At 54.0% G+C, this 15,955-nt stretch overlaps 1 protein-coding gene across 1 annotated transcript in view; it reads left to right on the top strand.

The window, feature by feature from the left end:
* The window catches only part of EFCAB8 (EF-hand calcium binding domain 8), a 65,286-nt gene that overhangs the window by 6,965 nt on the left and 42,366 nt on the right, over nt 1-15,955 (top strand). Inside the window, exons 3-9 of the mRNA XM_043602587.1 lie at nt 4,468-4,586; nt 5,285-5,388; nt 7,737-7,872; nt 10,863-10,968; nt 11,187-11,271; nt 11,810-11,934; nt 14,605-14,678. Of these exons, the coding sequence (XP_043458522.1) occupies nt 4,468-4,586; nt 5,285-5,388; nt 7,737-7,872; nt 10,863-10,968; nt 11,187-11,271; nt 11,810-11,934; nt 14,605-14,678 (749 nt within the window). The remainder of the gene's footprint in view (nt 1-4,467; nt 4,587-5,284; nt 5,389-7,736; nt 7,873-10,862; nt 10,969-11,186; nt 11,272-11,809; nt 11,935-14,604; nt 14,679-15,955) is intronic.

Raw genomic sequence — 15,955 nt, 5'->3', positions numbered from 1 at the left:
CTTGACCCTCGCCTCTGGGGCCTGCCTGGGGGAGCCTGCGGGCTGCTGGGGGTGGGGATCGAGGGAGAGCCATTGAGCTGGCGGTCCTGCAGCCCCGAGCCTGTGAGCCGGTGTGGCACTGACCTTGCATACAGGTGCTCCTGGGGGGACATGGGTGGCACACAAGCTGAGTGTGCCTCCACTTTCGCCAACAGACATTTCATCAAGCGCTGCCAGGCACAGTAAGAATTGGTGTTGAGGGGTCCTGGCTGGCTCAGTCAGTAGAGGGTGCAACTCTTGATCTTGGGTTGTGAGTTCAAGTCCCATGTTGGGTGTAGAGATTACTTTAAAAAATAAATTTTAAAAATGCGTTTTTTTTTATTTTTTAAAAGTTTATTTTAGAGAGAGCACATGTGGGTACACACGAGTGGGGGAGGGGCAGAGAGAGAGAGAGAGAGAGAGAGAGAGAGGGAGAGGGAGACAGAGGAACCAAAGTGGGCTCTGCACTGACAGCAGTGAGCCGAACATGAGGCTCAAACTCGTGAACTGTGAGATCATGACCTGAGCCGAAGCCAGATGTTTAACCGGCTGAGCTACCCAGGCACCCCTAAAAGAATACTTTAAAAAAAAGAATTAGTGTTGGTACAGAGCTACCTGGGTTACCAGGCCATCTGTCAGATTTGATTCAGTTGTCACGAAACCCTGTGACTTTCCTTATGACTTTACACAGGAGGGGCCAGACACTGATGACAGGCCCAAATGCAGTGGCCTGGGTTCCCTGACATGGAAACTGCTCCCGTGGGCACCCCACACTGAGTGTAGCACTTCAGATACCAAAGTAAGTGAAGGAAGTCCCTTTCCCAGGAGAGCCAGTGGGTATGACTGTGCAGTGCTCGTGCTTGGTGACTGTGTTCCAGGAATGCAAGCACTGTGGGGCACATACGTACTCCCCCCCTGCACAGCAGAGGGGAGGCTAGAAGACATTTTCTTAAATATTTTAAATACAGCATTTATTTTTAAAAATGCTTATGAATATATAAAAAAAATAGAGGTAAACAGTTCATAATCCTGCCTCTTGGCATTACAAAAAAAGAAAGAGAAAGGTCAAGTGGGAGTTTCCCAGGAGATGGGGGGGAGTGCAGTTCTCAGCAGGGAACGGTGGAGGAGAGGTGTAGGGGTGTTGCTGTGCTGGGGGGCAGTGAGGGGTGTCCTGGGGGCAAGGCTGGGAGGGAGGCGGCCACAGAGGACGTGGGTGCACTCAGGTCAGGAGGGGCCCTGAGCCCCAGCAGCGATCTGACGGGGAGGTGACACATCTGGGGCTGCTGGAGAAGGACAAGAGTCTCTGCCAGCGACTCGGAGGGACGTGGGAGGCAGGGGATTGGCTCCTCCCATGACCACCCTACAGAAGGTAGTGGACATTACGATGGAGGTGAGGGAAGGCTTTTGGTTTCACATCCTCCCAGCGCCATTATGTGTTCTTGAGTAAACCCAGAATGTCTCTGTGCCTCTGTGTCCTCACCTGCAAGATGGGGAGAATGTCAGTACCTACCCTCTAGGACCATGGGATTCTTGTGAGGATTCAGGAGGGAGGGCGCTGCGTGCCCCCCTCGAGTCTCCATCCCGGGTAACTAGCCGGAGGTGACGTCATTAGCAAAGATGGCAAACACAGGAAAGGCGAGAGTGTGTTGGGATAAAGATAATAAACTAGATTTTTTATTATTTTATTTATTTATTAAAATTCTTTTTTTAACATTTATTTTTGAGAGACAGAGATAGAGCACGAGTGGGGAGGGGCAGAGAGAGAGGGAGACACAGAATCCGAAGCAGGCTTCAGGCTCTGAGTTGTCCTCACAGAGCCTGAACTCATGAACCATGAGATCATGACCTGAGCTGAAGTTGGATGCTTAACTGACTGAGCCACCCAGACGCCCCTAAACTGGATTTTAAACATTCTGAGTTGAACGGGTCAGGGGGACACTTGGGAAGAGAGTCAGAGACATGGGAGAGACATTCTCTCCTGAGATGCAGAGATGGGTGAATAGGTGAGGTCACTGGAGAGTGTCAGAAAAGCAAGGGGACAGTGATGAGAAGAGCGGAGGCAGATGCCAAATGACAGGGCAGGGCAGACAGTGGAGCCTGGAGGAGACGAGAGTGACCAGTGGGGTCACTGCTTGAAGGCAGGAGGCCCCTAAGGCAAGGAAGGGCCCCATCAGGTGTGTTCCAAGGTCACTGGTGGCTCAGGAGAGTGAGTGGGTACAAGTCAGGAAGTGGTGGATAGAGGGGGTGTCCAGTGCTGGCGCTGGAGGGAACGTGCCAGTGGGGCACAGGTGTAAGTTGGGAGGGTGGGAGCGAGGGTGGACCCTCCCCCGAGGAAAGGTCCCAGGAGCACCCAGGTTGGGGAGAGTTGGCTGTCATAACACCCCCTCGTCTTCTGAGCTGGAAGGGGTGGCAAGGGGGAAGAGCTGGCTAAGGTTGGAGGTGCAGGGAAGGGCGGTGAGAGAGTTCACAGAGTGCAGTTCAGAAGTGAAATACATGCATCTTTACACTGAGGTGTAGTTTACTTGCCACAAAATGCACGGGTCTTAGGGTCCATCCAGCTCAAGGAATCCTTCATGTGCATACATTCACATAACTACCACCCAGATCAAGCTATGGAACATTTTCTGCCCCCCACAAAGTGTCCTGCCTGATTCTAGTGGTGACCCTCCTCCCCAGGGAAATGGTATTTTCACATGCAAGTTTTGACCGATTAATTAACCATGTGGCTTGAGGTGGGTGAGAGCTGTTTTTTAGAGGGGAAAGGGGGCCCTGCCTGGACCCCACAGTGTACGTTTCCTTTCCAGAGTATCTTTGCGTCTATTGTCATTCTCAAAAAACTGTCTGGTAAACTGTTTATAAGAAGTGTATTAAAATAATTTGTTGGGGGGGGGGGCGCCTGGGTGGCTCAGTCGGTTGAGCATCTGACTTCAGCTCAGGTCATGATCTCATGGCTTATGAGTTCAAGCCCCGCGTCGGGCTCTGTGCTGACAGCCCAGAGCCTGGAGCCTGCTTCTGATTCTGTCTCCCTCTCTCTCTCTGTTCCTCCCCTGTTCATTCTCTCTCTCTCAAAAATAAATAAACATTAAAGAAAAAATAAAAATAAAAAATAAAATAAAATAACTTGGTGGGGAACAATATATACGGCTTCTTAGACACCTGAGAGAGGGGCTGGCCCCTGTGGTGCTCTCAAGGGGCATTTGTTCACTCAACACTGCACAAAGGCTCTCTGGTCCCTGGCTCCCTCCCATGTGGAAGGCTCTGTGTTACGGACTGCCATCTGACGGATGCCCAATCCGCACACAGAAGGACCAGATTGCCGGGGTCAGCCTTGGGCACCACCCCGTGACCTTGGGCACATGAGCTCACCATTGCGTGCCACAGTTTCCTCACGAGCCCCTCTCATTAAATGGTCAGTGTGAATAAACACAGAGAAGCACCCATTATCATCGTGTGCACATCCCAGGGTCAACAGCAACACCTGGGGAACATGCATCTGCTGTTGGCCAAGCAGTCACAGAGGGCACAGGCTCCCCCTGCCCTCACAGAGCCCATGGCCTAGGGTGGTAACAAGGAAGGTCATGGGGTGGGGGGGAGGGACAGTGAAGCCGGGTGATGGGGATGGGGGCCTCCCTAGATAGTACCCAGGAAGGCTTCCCTGTGGAGGGGACCAGATGGTATAAAGGCCTTGAGGTGGGAGTACACTAGGTGGTGTGAGAAATGGCCTGGGGACATTACGGTTGGAGTCGAGAATGAAGGAGACAGCAGTGGGAGGTGAGGTCTGAGAGGAGCCAGGAAATGCACAGCCTTCAGACTCTGGCGAGGATTCCAGATACTTGTTGGGGACTTTAGAAGCACTTTTTATAGACTGTGACTATAAAAAAAAAAAAAGAAAGAAAATCTAGGCAGTGATATTGGCCCATAGGCAGCTAGATTCCCTTATAGTCACAAAATCCAGCAGGGGGAGAACATTTTATCCCTCCCGTCTGCTCCCCTCCTCTCCCCATCTTGCCCTCCAGCCAAAGTTTGCGTTTTAACTGCCTTTAAAAGACTTCACCTCTCCCTCTGTGTATTTGAATTCTTATGTTTCTTTGTTGCCATTATGAGTTCTTTTCTTTTCTTTCTTTTTTTTTTTTTTTTTTTTTTTTTGAGTTTTCATCTGTTTCCTTTGTCTCAGTGCCTGGCCCGTCTTACTTGTTCAGAACTGGGATCTGATCTTTTCTCACCGAGTGGTGCTGTGGGGCCATCACAGTGCTCTGGCGTGGAAGGTGTGTGGCCACTGTCTGTGGGCTGGCTGAATGCTGAACACGTGGGATGCAGAAGACGAGCCCGCAAACAGGATTCTCCGTGTGCCCCTCCCTCAGCGCCCGGACACCTAGGACACCGCTGCGGCTGCTGACGGGGCCAGTGACTAGCTGTGCAGTGGATGATGTTCTCTCTTCTCTTTTGAAGCCCTGGGCGTGAAGGCTTTCATTAAGGCCACGAAGAAGATTCTGAGCAGTGTGTCGGATGAGATGCTGGAGGCGCTGTTTTTGAAGGTGGACACAGACTGTAATGGCTCCATCACCTGGGTGAGGAAGGGGCCCCTGCTTCAGGAGTCGTGGCTTAACTGCTCTGTCATCCCTCCCCCTTGGCTTATGTGTACATTCTGGTTGGTTTTTGATCAAAATTTTTGATTTTTGTGTTGGTTTTTTCATTTCTCTTAGTATCCTACAATAAATGTGTTTCCAGAATTCTCTGCTATCTACACAATTATCTTTCTTAATAACTCCCTCTTTCTTGTATAGCGTATGGTGTATGGTGGCCTACTTTGGCCTTCATGAGGCTGGTTAATAGATTCTAGAATTGCCCTAGTGACCTGGCTTCGGGGTCTTCCATTGCTGTTAACTTCTTATATGAGCTGAGACAATTCATCTCTACTCTTAGGAGCCTCAGCCTTATTATCCATAAAGTGGGGATGAATAAAGAGATTCAAACAGGATGCTGAACGTGGGGGTGATGCGGAGATACATTTAGCATTACAGGATCTCATTAAGGAGGGAGGTGCTGCTATGTACCTACTAATAGGCCCTTCACACGTCCCAGATTCCAGAACAGCTCAGTTGGCTTGGCTACTCTCCTTGGCCACCCTCGGGAAGCATCAACCAGAGCCCCTTGGAAGGGGCTGGTAAAGATGGGGGAGGAACCGGAAGCCGGGTGTGGGTTCCCGAAGCCCAGTGCGCCGAGCGTTTGGCCAGCGCTGTCCTGCCTTCGTTTCTTCCCGAGGCAGCAGAAGTACGTGGATTACGTGATGCGTGAGTTCCAGAGAAAAGAGATGATGAGGACAAGCCAGTACCGCCTGCGCTTCCACCTCCCCATGAGGATCATCCCCCTGTAAGGAGTCTCTCCCCTGACCAAAGGGGTGTGTGTGAACAGGGTGGGGGCTGGCCCTGCTGTGAGCGCCCCTCCCTAGATCCCTGAGCCACTCTCTGTGGGGCCACCAAGGGTCTGGCACTGGGCTCATTTCAGCCCCTCAACCCTGCAGGCGAGCCTGAGCATGAAGGTAGGTGATGTGCCCCTACTTTACAGACAAGGTAACAAAGGTTCAGAGAGGTCGAAGGACAGTGATGGGGTTGCTGTGTTCGGCCTTCCCTGTCCCTGCAGCATATGCTACTCCTCCTGTTTCCCCCCACCCTGCAGCCCAGTGCGTCAGGGCACAGATGGCTCACAGGGCAGGGAGTAAAAGCCATCATAGGAGACTGCTCCTGGAGGCCACACCAGGCCTCCAGAACGGGCCATTGGTCACTCCTGGAGCACGTGGCTCTGTCCATGCCTTGACTTCCTCGACCCTGCCTGCTTGCTCCTCCTTCTGGCTCCTGTACACTGTGCCCTCTGGACCTTCACCTCATCTTTCTGTGCCATGGCCCTGTCTGCCCCCTCCCCTCTGAACTTCCCAAGAACGAGGAGCCCTCCAGTGGCTCTGGCCAATGGCCCAGGCCTCTTCCCGTAACCCACCTTGGGTTTGCACACCTCCTGCCTCGTGTCGGTGGCCAGGGCCAGGGATCTGGGTCCTGTGGTCCAACGCTTGGTGATGTGCATTTGTGGCCTGCTTAGGAGGGGCTGTGGTCCTCAGGGGACTGCCCCCGGAGCAGGCTGTGGGGAAGACCATGAACCAGAGGCAGTCTCTGCCCTGGAGCACCTGGAGATTCAGAAGGATGGTAATGAAAACCACGAACGGGCAACTAAAAAAATTTTGGTCAAAATTTAATTGAGGAATAATCAGCAAATATGAATAATGAGGGATTTTATAACCATATGTTTTGACCTAAAACTTTGCTAGAGACAGCCAAACCTTCACGGATCTTTGTTTCCTCGGGGCATTTAGATTCCCAAGGTGCTTAAAGGGCCAGAACCAAAAACGTCAAGAAGCCTGTCCCTATTTTCCCCTATTTATTTGTTCCCAGAGAGTATTTCCAGCTTGACAGAGAAAATAGCCAAATCCTGTTTAGTTATTTTCATGAAAAAGTCACCTAAAAGTTGGCTCCCCTTTCCTCAGCCTGGACCAAGCTCACCAAACGCCCGTCTCCTGGGTGCTGGCCTCGTGGGATAACGCCTCCCGAGGGCTCCCCTCCCTTCTCATGGCTCTCACCTGTTGCATCTACCCCTCAGAGTCTCGTGGGCCTGATGCCAGAGGTGGCACTGGGAGTGATGGAGGGCAGACTGGGCAGAGCTGGGGGCTGCGGGTGGGAGAGAAAAGAGCCATATCCAGACACACCATTGCCCGCTCTTCTGCTGAGAATGTTTTGAGGTAGAATTTCAGTGTGGGTTCGCCTTCAGCCACAGGTCACACGGTGTCCACAGCAACCTTTGGAAAGGGCTCTGGCCGGAGTAGGGATCGAGGTGCCTACGTTCTAGTTGAAGCTCCGCCCATAGCCAGGACATAACTCCAGGAAAATGCTTATCCCTGGGTCCCTGTGAGGTGAGGTGACATTTCCTGCCCTGCCGGGGCCTGGAGGCATGGGAGCACCAGGAGCGTGTGCTGAGCCATGTCCAGAAGTCAAGATGGCGGTGCCCTTTAGTAGCCAGACAACCAGTTTAGCCAACTTGGGGCAGGACAGAAGGCACTGGAAGGCATGACTGTAGCTTGCTGGGAAGGCTTCACGGTGGCTTCCTGTGAGTCCTGGCCTGCCTCAGGAGCTGTTTGCTGTGCTCAGCACATGGCCTTGGAGATGAGGAGTTGGGTATGTGGGGCTCTATTGGATACGTTGTCCCCTCATCCACTTCTATCTCATGCTTGGCTTATATTCCCTTCTCTACCCTGAGATGCCGAAAACTGTTATTTTGAAGGTTTCAGTCACAATCCCCCCTCCACTCACCACCCGTAGACTCTTTTTCTTATAAAGGAAGGTTTGCAAAAGACCTCTGTTCTCTGCCTTCTCTGACCCCATCCCATCACGAGGAAGCCAGCTGGTTGTTTGAAAGGAGAGCCCACTGCCTGTGGAGCCCTATCTCATACCAGCGGCCTACTTGGGTCATTTTCTTTCGGCCATGGCTGATAATGGTAGAAGGCGGCCCAGCAGAGCCCCACCTCTGGAGGAGCCAGCTTGAGTTTCTTGGTGGTGGTGGTGTGTGTGTGTGTGTGTGTGTGTGTGTGTGTGTGTGTGTCTTGCTTTGCCCTTCCCCCTCTGTGCTTTTCATTCTGTTTTTGTTTGGGTCCTTCTCTGTCCTGTCACCTTCCACAGGAACCATGGATGTGAGATTGTGAAGGTGCAGATTTTAATCCAGCAGTTCAAGAAGATTGGGCATCTCCTGACTGTCACCAAGGACGGGATCTTGCACATCTGGTCTGAGACCTTCTCGCTGATTAACTCCTTTAGGGTGAGGGGGACCCACACGTGGAGCACACACAGGGTGGTCGGAGAGACTTTGCCTTTGTACCCCAATAATGAAGGTGACCTGGGCCCAGAGTGGGCTCATTTTGGGGTTCACAATCTAAGCAGCCTGCATGTGGAGTCACTGCTCCTGGGACCAGGCTCTGCTTCACGTGGGACTGCGACCCTCGCATTTCTCTTCTGTAAGCAGGACTGCATCTGGACGTCCATTCGACTTGGATGTCCAACAGACAGACACCTCACACCCAGTCTGTCCAAATAGAATGTCACTGTAGCTCTCCCTGGCCACCAGGCTTACTTCTCCTGTGACTCATCTCAGTGAATGGTGTTGCTATCTACCAAGGTTCCCGTGTTAGCAGTCCGCTACCTTTCCTTTCCCTGTCATGTCCCCTCTGTCACCAAGTGTTACTGACTCAAATCCTTTACCTGGACCAGGCAGGAAATCGCAGTGGTTGTGTGGGCTCTGGAGTCCAACTTAGAACCTGACTGTACCACCTTCCAGCTCTGTGACCGTGGACACTTCGTAGATAGCTCCCTGTGCCTCAGTTTCCTCATCTGTCAAGTGGGGTCACAGTTACCCCCTCAGGCTGCTGGGAGGATTTAATGACTTAATACGCATACGGTCCTCAGAGTAGGGCAAGGCACACAGCAAGTGCCGACAAATACAAGCTGACCTCATCATTGTCTGTGCTGTCAGCTCCTGGTTGAGTGCAGCGAGTGAGAAAACACTCAGGAAAGCTGGCTGTGTACGTAGTGTTGCCAGGCCAGTCCAGAATCCTCCAGAAAATGAGGAAGGCGCAGCTCTCCAGAGAAGAAAGGCTTACTGAGAACGTTGCCGGCAGCATGAAGGCTTTCCTAAGTCCGTGAAAGAGCAGTGTTTCACAGGTGCCTCAGGGGTCATCCCTTGGGGCTGGAGGGTTCTGGAAGCAGCTGAGGTCTGTGGAGGTCAAGTGACTCTTGAGTACTTGGTAGCTCAGGACCAGGGGTGACTCACACCCGAGTTCCTGAGGCTGGGGTTTCTGGCACCTTCCACCCTTTTTCTCTGTGTGTTTATTTTGTTGTGTGTGAGAGGGCACATTATAGCCTGAGCTCCTGGTTGTGGCTGCTACTCGGTCACCTCAGCATCCTTCAGAGGCCAAGTCTGGGAGGGATGAGGAGGGCAGAGGGAGGCTCCCCGGAAGGCCCAGCATTCCTCTTTGAGGGGCTGCTCGGGAAAGTAGATGTTGGCAAGAGTGATCCACTAAGCACCATCCGTGAAACCCACTGCATGCCATCCATGGTCATGCAGATGGAAAGCCCTGGAGTTTGGGGTGGGAGGGGGGGCTGGGCTTTACTTCCCAGCTGTTCGACCTTGGGCAAGTCACTGGAACTCCCTAGGGCTCGGGGTTTCTCGAAGGAACGTGGAGGTGATGGGCGTACCATCTGTTGTGTGTGGGTTAGAGGCCCTAGGGGGCCTGGCCCCCTGTCCTCACTGCCCAGCCGCCAGCAGGGACCTCTCTGTTCTTGGTGTCTCTGAGTTGTGATGGAACAGTCCACTTCTTGCCCCTGCCTTCGCCATCCCTTCTGCACAGCCACCTAGAGGAGCTGCCTTAATTCTCCACCCTCCCTTCTGTTTCAGTCTGTACTGCTGTCTGCTTTCTCCAGTCCAGAGTTTGTGGCCTTCTTACAGGGAGTAAACTACAAATGCCTTAGCTGACCACCCCTAACTCATCTGTCATCCTGACCCTGAGCCTGTCAGGCCGGCCTCCTCTTTTCTCTGGACACCAAAGCCCCTTTCTGCGGACATGACTTTGTGTGTGGTGTCCCGTACCTCGAGGGCCCGCTCGAATTCCGTCTGCATGAGTGTTACATGAGGCTGGCACCTCGCAGCCCGGCTGGGTGATTTCTTGTCAATAAGCCACTTGAGCCGGGGGACATCTGCAGATGGTAAACAAAGTGCAGACAGAACAAACAAACAACGACTAATACAATGTCACATGTTCGTTATATCTCAATAAAACTGGTGTGGGATGGGGCGCCTGGGTGGCTCAGTCGGTTAAGCATCCGACTTCAGCTCAGGTCATGATCTCACAGTCTGTGGGTTCGAGCCCCGCATCAGGCTCTGTGCTGACAGCTCAGAGCCTGGAGCCTGCTTCTGATTCTGTGTCTCCCTCTCTCTCTGCCCCTCCCCTGCTCATGCTCTGTCTCTCTCTGTCGCAAAAATAAATAAAAACATTAAAAAAAATTTTTTTTAATAAAAAAAACTGGGGTGGGGGACAGAGCCAGACCTGCAGAGGGGCAGTCAGTGGAAAGTCATTCTCCCTCTCCCACACCCGAATTCTCTCCTGGAGGCAACCGCTGTGACCAGTTTTGGGGCACTCTTCACGGTTAGCCTGTACATGCACCCTCCGCGCCCCTTTCTTTTTAAATATACGCATGGTAACACATGATAGTGCTGCTTTCCACCTTGCCTTTTCATTTGATAATGGATCCTGGACACTCTTCTGTATGGCGTGTGCACAGTCCCCTTCTTTGTAATGTCTGGGTGGTGTCCTGTGGTGTGGATTTGTATCCGCTCTCCTTTCCAAGTGGTCTGTGGCCTGTTGCTATCACAGCGGTGTGGCGGGGCCTGCCCTCACACACACCTCTCTGTGAGTACGTGTGAACACATCTGCAGATGTGTCCTGGAAATAGATCCCGGGATCACGAGTCATGCACAGTTAAAACTCTGAGGAAGCTTGCCAAGTGGCTCTAGAAAGGGGTTGTGAGAATGGGTGTTCTTTAAGCCCGTTTCGCAGATGTGGAAACTGAGGCTCGGGCTAGGGAACTTGTCCAAGGCCTTATCAGTAGCTGGTAGGAGTGCTGGGCTCCAAACCAGCTCTGCTGCCTCCTCCAGGGCCTCAGGTGGCGGGAGAGGGTTCATGGGACCCTGCGCCTTGGTGCGCTCTGCCAGGCAAGCCTCCCCAGCTCGGTCGCTTCTGCTCTTCCCCTGGCCAGCTTAACCAGATCCAGCAGCCCCACCACCAGCAGATGTGGGTCATCGACATGGTCTGTCTCCACAACATGAACCTGATAGCGATTGCATCTACCGACCAGAAGATAGGTGAGTCCCTGACGGTGCCCCAGGCCTGCCGTCAGCCGTTGGAAGGCGTGCGTCTGCGCTTGGGGACCCGTCACCGGGCCAACTGTGGGCGTGGGTTAGAGCCCTCTGGGGGTGCTGTGGCTGGTAAGCAGAGGCTGCGTGTTGTCCCCAGAGGCCCCCAAGGCCTGGGATGTGGGCCTGGGCTCCATGCATGCCCCCCCTCTCCGTCTCTCCCCCAGAGTTCTTTGATATCAGCAACCACAACTGTGCCCGGGCCTTCACCTTCACTGATCTGGACAGTTGTGTCCTGACCATAGACTACTGGTGAGTCTTGAGGGGAGACAGGTGCAGTCTTGGCAGGAGCCGCATCACTCGGTGCGGTTGGGACTCCCAGAAAGCCTCTCTGGAAACAGCCCCGGAATGATTCCCACCCTGTGTGCCTGTGTCCTCCTCACCAAGCTGCCCCACCTTGGGGGTTACTTAGTCGTCTGCCCCTCTTCCTCCCACTGCCTGACCAAGTCAGCCATTGAACCCCGGCAGGGGCTTGTCCCGCCGTGACTGAGGGCTCTGGGAATGCCGTGGTCCATCCGCAGGAGGGTGAGCTGGTAACAAGCAGCTGGAGGACCAGGAATTTGTTTGTTTTAGCGTTCAAAAAAAATTACTGATTTCTTTTGGCCCCAGTTCACCGGTGATCTGGGTCTGGGCGGCCGGGCCCGTGTTTGTCAGCCATCGAGGGCAAAGCTGGCAAGTCGTGTGGGAACTGCCCCTCGCTCCCAGGTGCAGGGAGGCTGATGGGGGCCGGGAAGGTGGAGGCTTGCGGCCCTGCGCCCAGCCCCGCCTCTTCTGTCTCCACCTTCCTCAGGTCTGACTGTCACAGAGGTGTGTTCTGCTATGGGGACACCAAAGGCAATGTCATCGTCTTCACCTCCAGCAATGTGACCCATGGGCTGTTCAACCCCCGAATCCTCCCCAGGACCTCCAAATGGGGTAGCTAAGATGCTGGGGAATGTGTGGGTGGGGAGATGACCCTTCCTCCCAGCTCAGGAGCCTCTGGCTACTTCAGCTCAGCTGAGGAGTACACCCATAGGCTCAGCTCCGAGTGGCCCGTGGGACGTGGGGTGAGGAGGTGACCGCAACAGCCAGAGGGGGCTGAGAAGCGGGGCAATCTCTCTGAAGGTGGGAGGTTGCACAGGTGAAGGTGGAGGGGAGAGGCTTCCGGACCCCCCTCATCCCAGCAAGGACCAACCTGTGCCAGCTGTGTGACCCTGTGGAAGTCACTCACCCCTTCCGGGTCTTGGGATGCCAGCAGTAACCTTCTCCAAGGTCGTGAGGAGGGTTCTGCTCTCAGCTGGGAGCCGCTTTTGGTGGGGGGGTGGGGGTGGGGCAGGAGGGCTGCCCTGGGGGTGGGCTCAGTGGGGCCTGGGGGAAAGCCTGGCTCAGCATGGCCATGAACCTGAATAAGCACAGTGACACTTACTGTGCATTTGCGTGCTGAGTGGTTTGGGCACGTTGCCTCCTATGGCCCTCCCCCTGCCCATGGCCAGCAGGGAGCTGCTGCTGTTACAGCCCATGAAGAGAGGAGGAATGGAGGTTCAGGGGGTGAAGGACTTGTGTAGGCCCCACAGGGTAAGTGTCCCGAAGCAGGCAGTCTGCCCGAGTCTGCACCTTAACCCCTTGCTGGGCTATTCCCTAAACTCACTTAAGGACGCTGTTCAGGGCTGTTGTTCTGCCAGGGGCACTAGGGCCCAAGGCTCTGGGGCCTGGGACTATCAGGGACGCGCCTGAACTGGACCCTGTCCAGGATCGAGCCCTCGGTGCGTGGTGTCAGGCCTCCAGGCTGCTTCATATCCATCTAGAGGAGGCCCTGGGCCACCAGGGGCCCCAACCCATGGGGACACTGACTCCCCTTCCATCCAGGACACCAGAGCAGTCCCTAGGGCTTCCAGTCAGAGTTTCTGAGCCGGACACCCTGCAAGAGCTCCCCGGCCTTGGTGACCCACTCCCCCCACTGGCCGGATGGAAGATAGATCCCGCCCTGGATACAGCAGTGGGCTGGCACCCTCCTATATCCTTGCCTCATCAGCTTCTGCTCCTGGTGCCTGCCCTGTCCGGCCACGGTCACGCTGTGGCACCCTGGGAAATGGCGTGGGAAGTTGTGGTAGTCGTTGAGCTGTGCTAGATGGGAGATCGGAGCAGGTACGGATGAAGCCGGAGTGTAGGATAGGAGTCCTTCCATGCTACATGCTGCCTGAAGGCTGGGGAGGAACGTGAAGGTGGGCTCACCCGTGTGTTGACTTGGGAGGAGTTGGACAGACCAGCTCTGTGTGAGCTGGAACCAGTTGCTTGACCTCTCTGCACCTCAGTTCCCTTTAAAACAGGGAGAGCATACTCAATTCATGGCTTTTCTGTAAGGTGGGAGGAGGGCATACGGGGTGAGGTGCACAGTAAGGACAGGGGGACTCCCTCCCCTGACCTCCCGGGGCTCTCCCAGCCTCGTGGTCGAGGCAGACACTAGAAGTGAGGCCCCTGGCTAAGCTTCCGCCTTCCCGTGCCTGCCCCACTTCTGCAACACTCCACCCCTTGGGACTTCCTTTTCAAGCTTCCTCCTGCCCTTGCAAGATGGGGCTGGTGACTTTGCAGCATAAAATGCTTGGCATAAGCCGCCAGGTCCCCTTCTCTTTTCTGCCTTTTACCTGGGAGTTTCTCTCAGACTTGAGCCCGGATTGTCCCAGTCTTTGGGACCCACCTCCTTAAGGCCTGCTCTACAGGGAGACCCGTGCTTGTCTGTCCCATCACTGCTGGCCCCATCTGCCTGCACCCGGGGCCTTTCCTTGGAGGCTCCCAGGCCACCGGCTGGCCGTGGGAGGTTGCGGGGGCCAGGAGACCCTGAACGCCGCCATGAGGGCCAGGCTGTGCTCAGTGTGATTGCTCCAGGCACACTTGCTGCGTGCCCCCCTTGGAACTTGTGTTTGCAAGACAAGGCAGGGCATGTAGTTCGAAGCATGATGGTAGACTTCCAAATGATCCCTTTCAGAATGAATAGAGCCTAGGGTCTCAATTTGTTCTCCACTCCAGCAGACTTGGAGCTCCCTAAATGAGAATCACCTTGGGGGCCGCCTGCTGCGGCTCAGTCGGTTGAACATCCGACTCTTGATTTCGGCTCAGGTCATGATCTCACAGTTCAGTTCATGAGATTGGGCCCGCATCAGGCTCCATGCTGATAGCATAGAGCCTGCTTGGGATTCTCCCCTTCCGTCTCTCTCTGCCCCTCCCTCACTTGCGCATTCTCTCTCTCTCTCAAAATAAACTTTAAAACATAAATGAATATATAAAAACTAAAAAAAAAAAAAGAGAGAGAGAATCACCTCATTTAGATTGCAGCATGTGGGGAGAGGGAGAAGGCCTGAGATGTGGGGCCAGCTCTGTGAGCCCTGGCATAGGGCTCTGGGCAACAGTGTTACCTGCTGTGTCTGTGTTCAGTGTCAAGTTCATCCCACTGAACTCACCAGGACACGGTAAGGCTGGAATGAGCATTTGGATGGAAAAGTTTTGAGACATACAGGAGTGGCAAACCAACTCGAGGTGTCCTCTGGGGTTTTTGCTGGTCTGGCAAGGTGGGGAGCTGGTGATGTGGACCTCGGTTTTCTCTCCTACCAGATCACTGGACCAACGTTTCCGCACGGAAGCTCCTAAATGAAAAGTCCCCTTTGTATAGAAGTTACTGGCTGAAAGTAAGTCATCGCTTTCCTCGGCCCGTTACCATGGTGATTATCTGTACCCACGAGCCACTCAAAAGTGGATTCGCCCGCTGGGTTCAGTCTTAAGCCTTGAGGCTTGGTCACTGGGAGGACGAAGGCAGCTGTCGGGTCCTGCAGCTCTCTGTGCAGAGAACGTAGGTGTCCCCGGGGGTGGCTCGTCTCTCTCACCACCTCCAGTGCTCAAGTCTGGTCCTGGCAGATACCGCCTCTCTCCTGGATGGCTGCAGTGGCTTCTAGCTGTTTCCACCTTCCTTTCTCCATGCAGTGCTTTACTCCATTCAGCAGCCAGAGGAATTATGAGCTAGAACCAGCCATGTCACTCCTTTGCTCAAAATCCCCCAGTAGGCGCCTAGGTTAAGCGTCCGACTTCAGCTCAGGTCATGATCTCACCGTTCCTGAGTTCGAGCCCCACGTCAGGCTCTGTGCTGACAGCTCAGAGACTGGAGCCTGCTTCAGATTCTGTGTCTCCCTCTCTCCCTGCCCCCTCCCCTGCTCGTGCTCTGTCCCTTTCTCTCTCTCTCTCAAAAATAAATAAGAAAACATTTAAAAAGTTTTAAAAAAAACATTAAAAAAATAATCCCCATCGCTTCTCATCACGTTCAAACAGAATCTCAAGTGCTTACCATGACCATCAGGACACAAGGTGACCTGGCCCCTGCCTGCCCCCCATCTTGCTTTCTACCTTTCTTTTTCCCATTTACTCAGCTGCAGAGACACAGGCAATCCTGCTGTTCTCTGAACACGCCAAGCCTTTTCCCGCCTCAGGGCCTTGCCACGCTCTATATCCCTCAGGCTGCTGGGTTCTCCCTTAGGTCCCTGTTTGCTCCTTTCTCTTCTCCCTTCAGTGCCCTAACCAGCCAGCCCAGAACAGCCCTGCTGCCTGCCTCTGCCCTTGGCCCTTCCCGCTGCAGCATTGATACGATTCTGACACCAACTGCAATGTGTTTTTCCCAAACCACCATGCAATTCTCAGACCTCAGCTGGGTGGCCTACAGTTCTCTACCTGGAGATGGCGTCAGACCCTACAGGTTAAGGGTCAGTCCCACGAGACCGTCCCCTACTTCAGAGGCCACTTACAAGCTCAGGTTGTCACCTGTGTTTCTGACCCGCTGGTTATAAATCAGAGCTTCCCTTCACTCTCTGGGTTTGATTAAATGGCTAGAGTGGCTCACGGGACTTGGAGAGACATTTTACTTACTAGAGCACCGCTTTACTAGAAAAGGATACAATTTAGGAATAGCGAGATTGAA

The sequence above is a fragment of the Prionailurus bengalensis genome, chromosome A3 (genome assembly GCF_016509475.1).
Source record: "Prionailurus bengalensis isolate Pbe53 chromosome A3, Fcat_Pben_1.1_paternal_pri, whole genome shotgun sequence".
Classification (NCBI taxonomy): domain Eukaryota; kingdom Metazoa; phylum Chordata; class Mammalia; order Carnivora; family Felidae; genus Prionailurus; species Prionailurus bengalensis.
The sequence above is the reverse complement of the archived record's forward strand: the minus strand, read 5'-3'. Positions and strand labels throughout refer to the sequence as shown.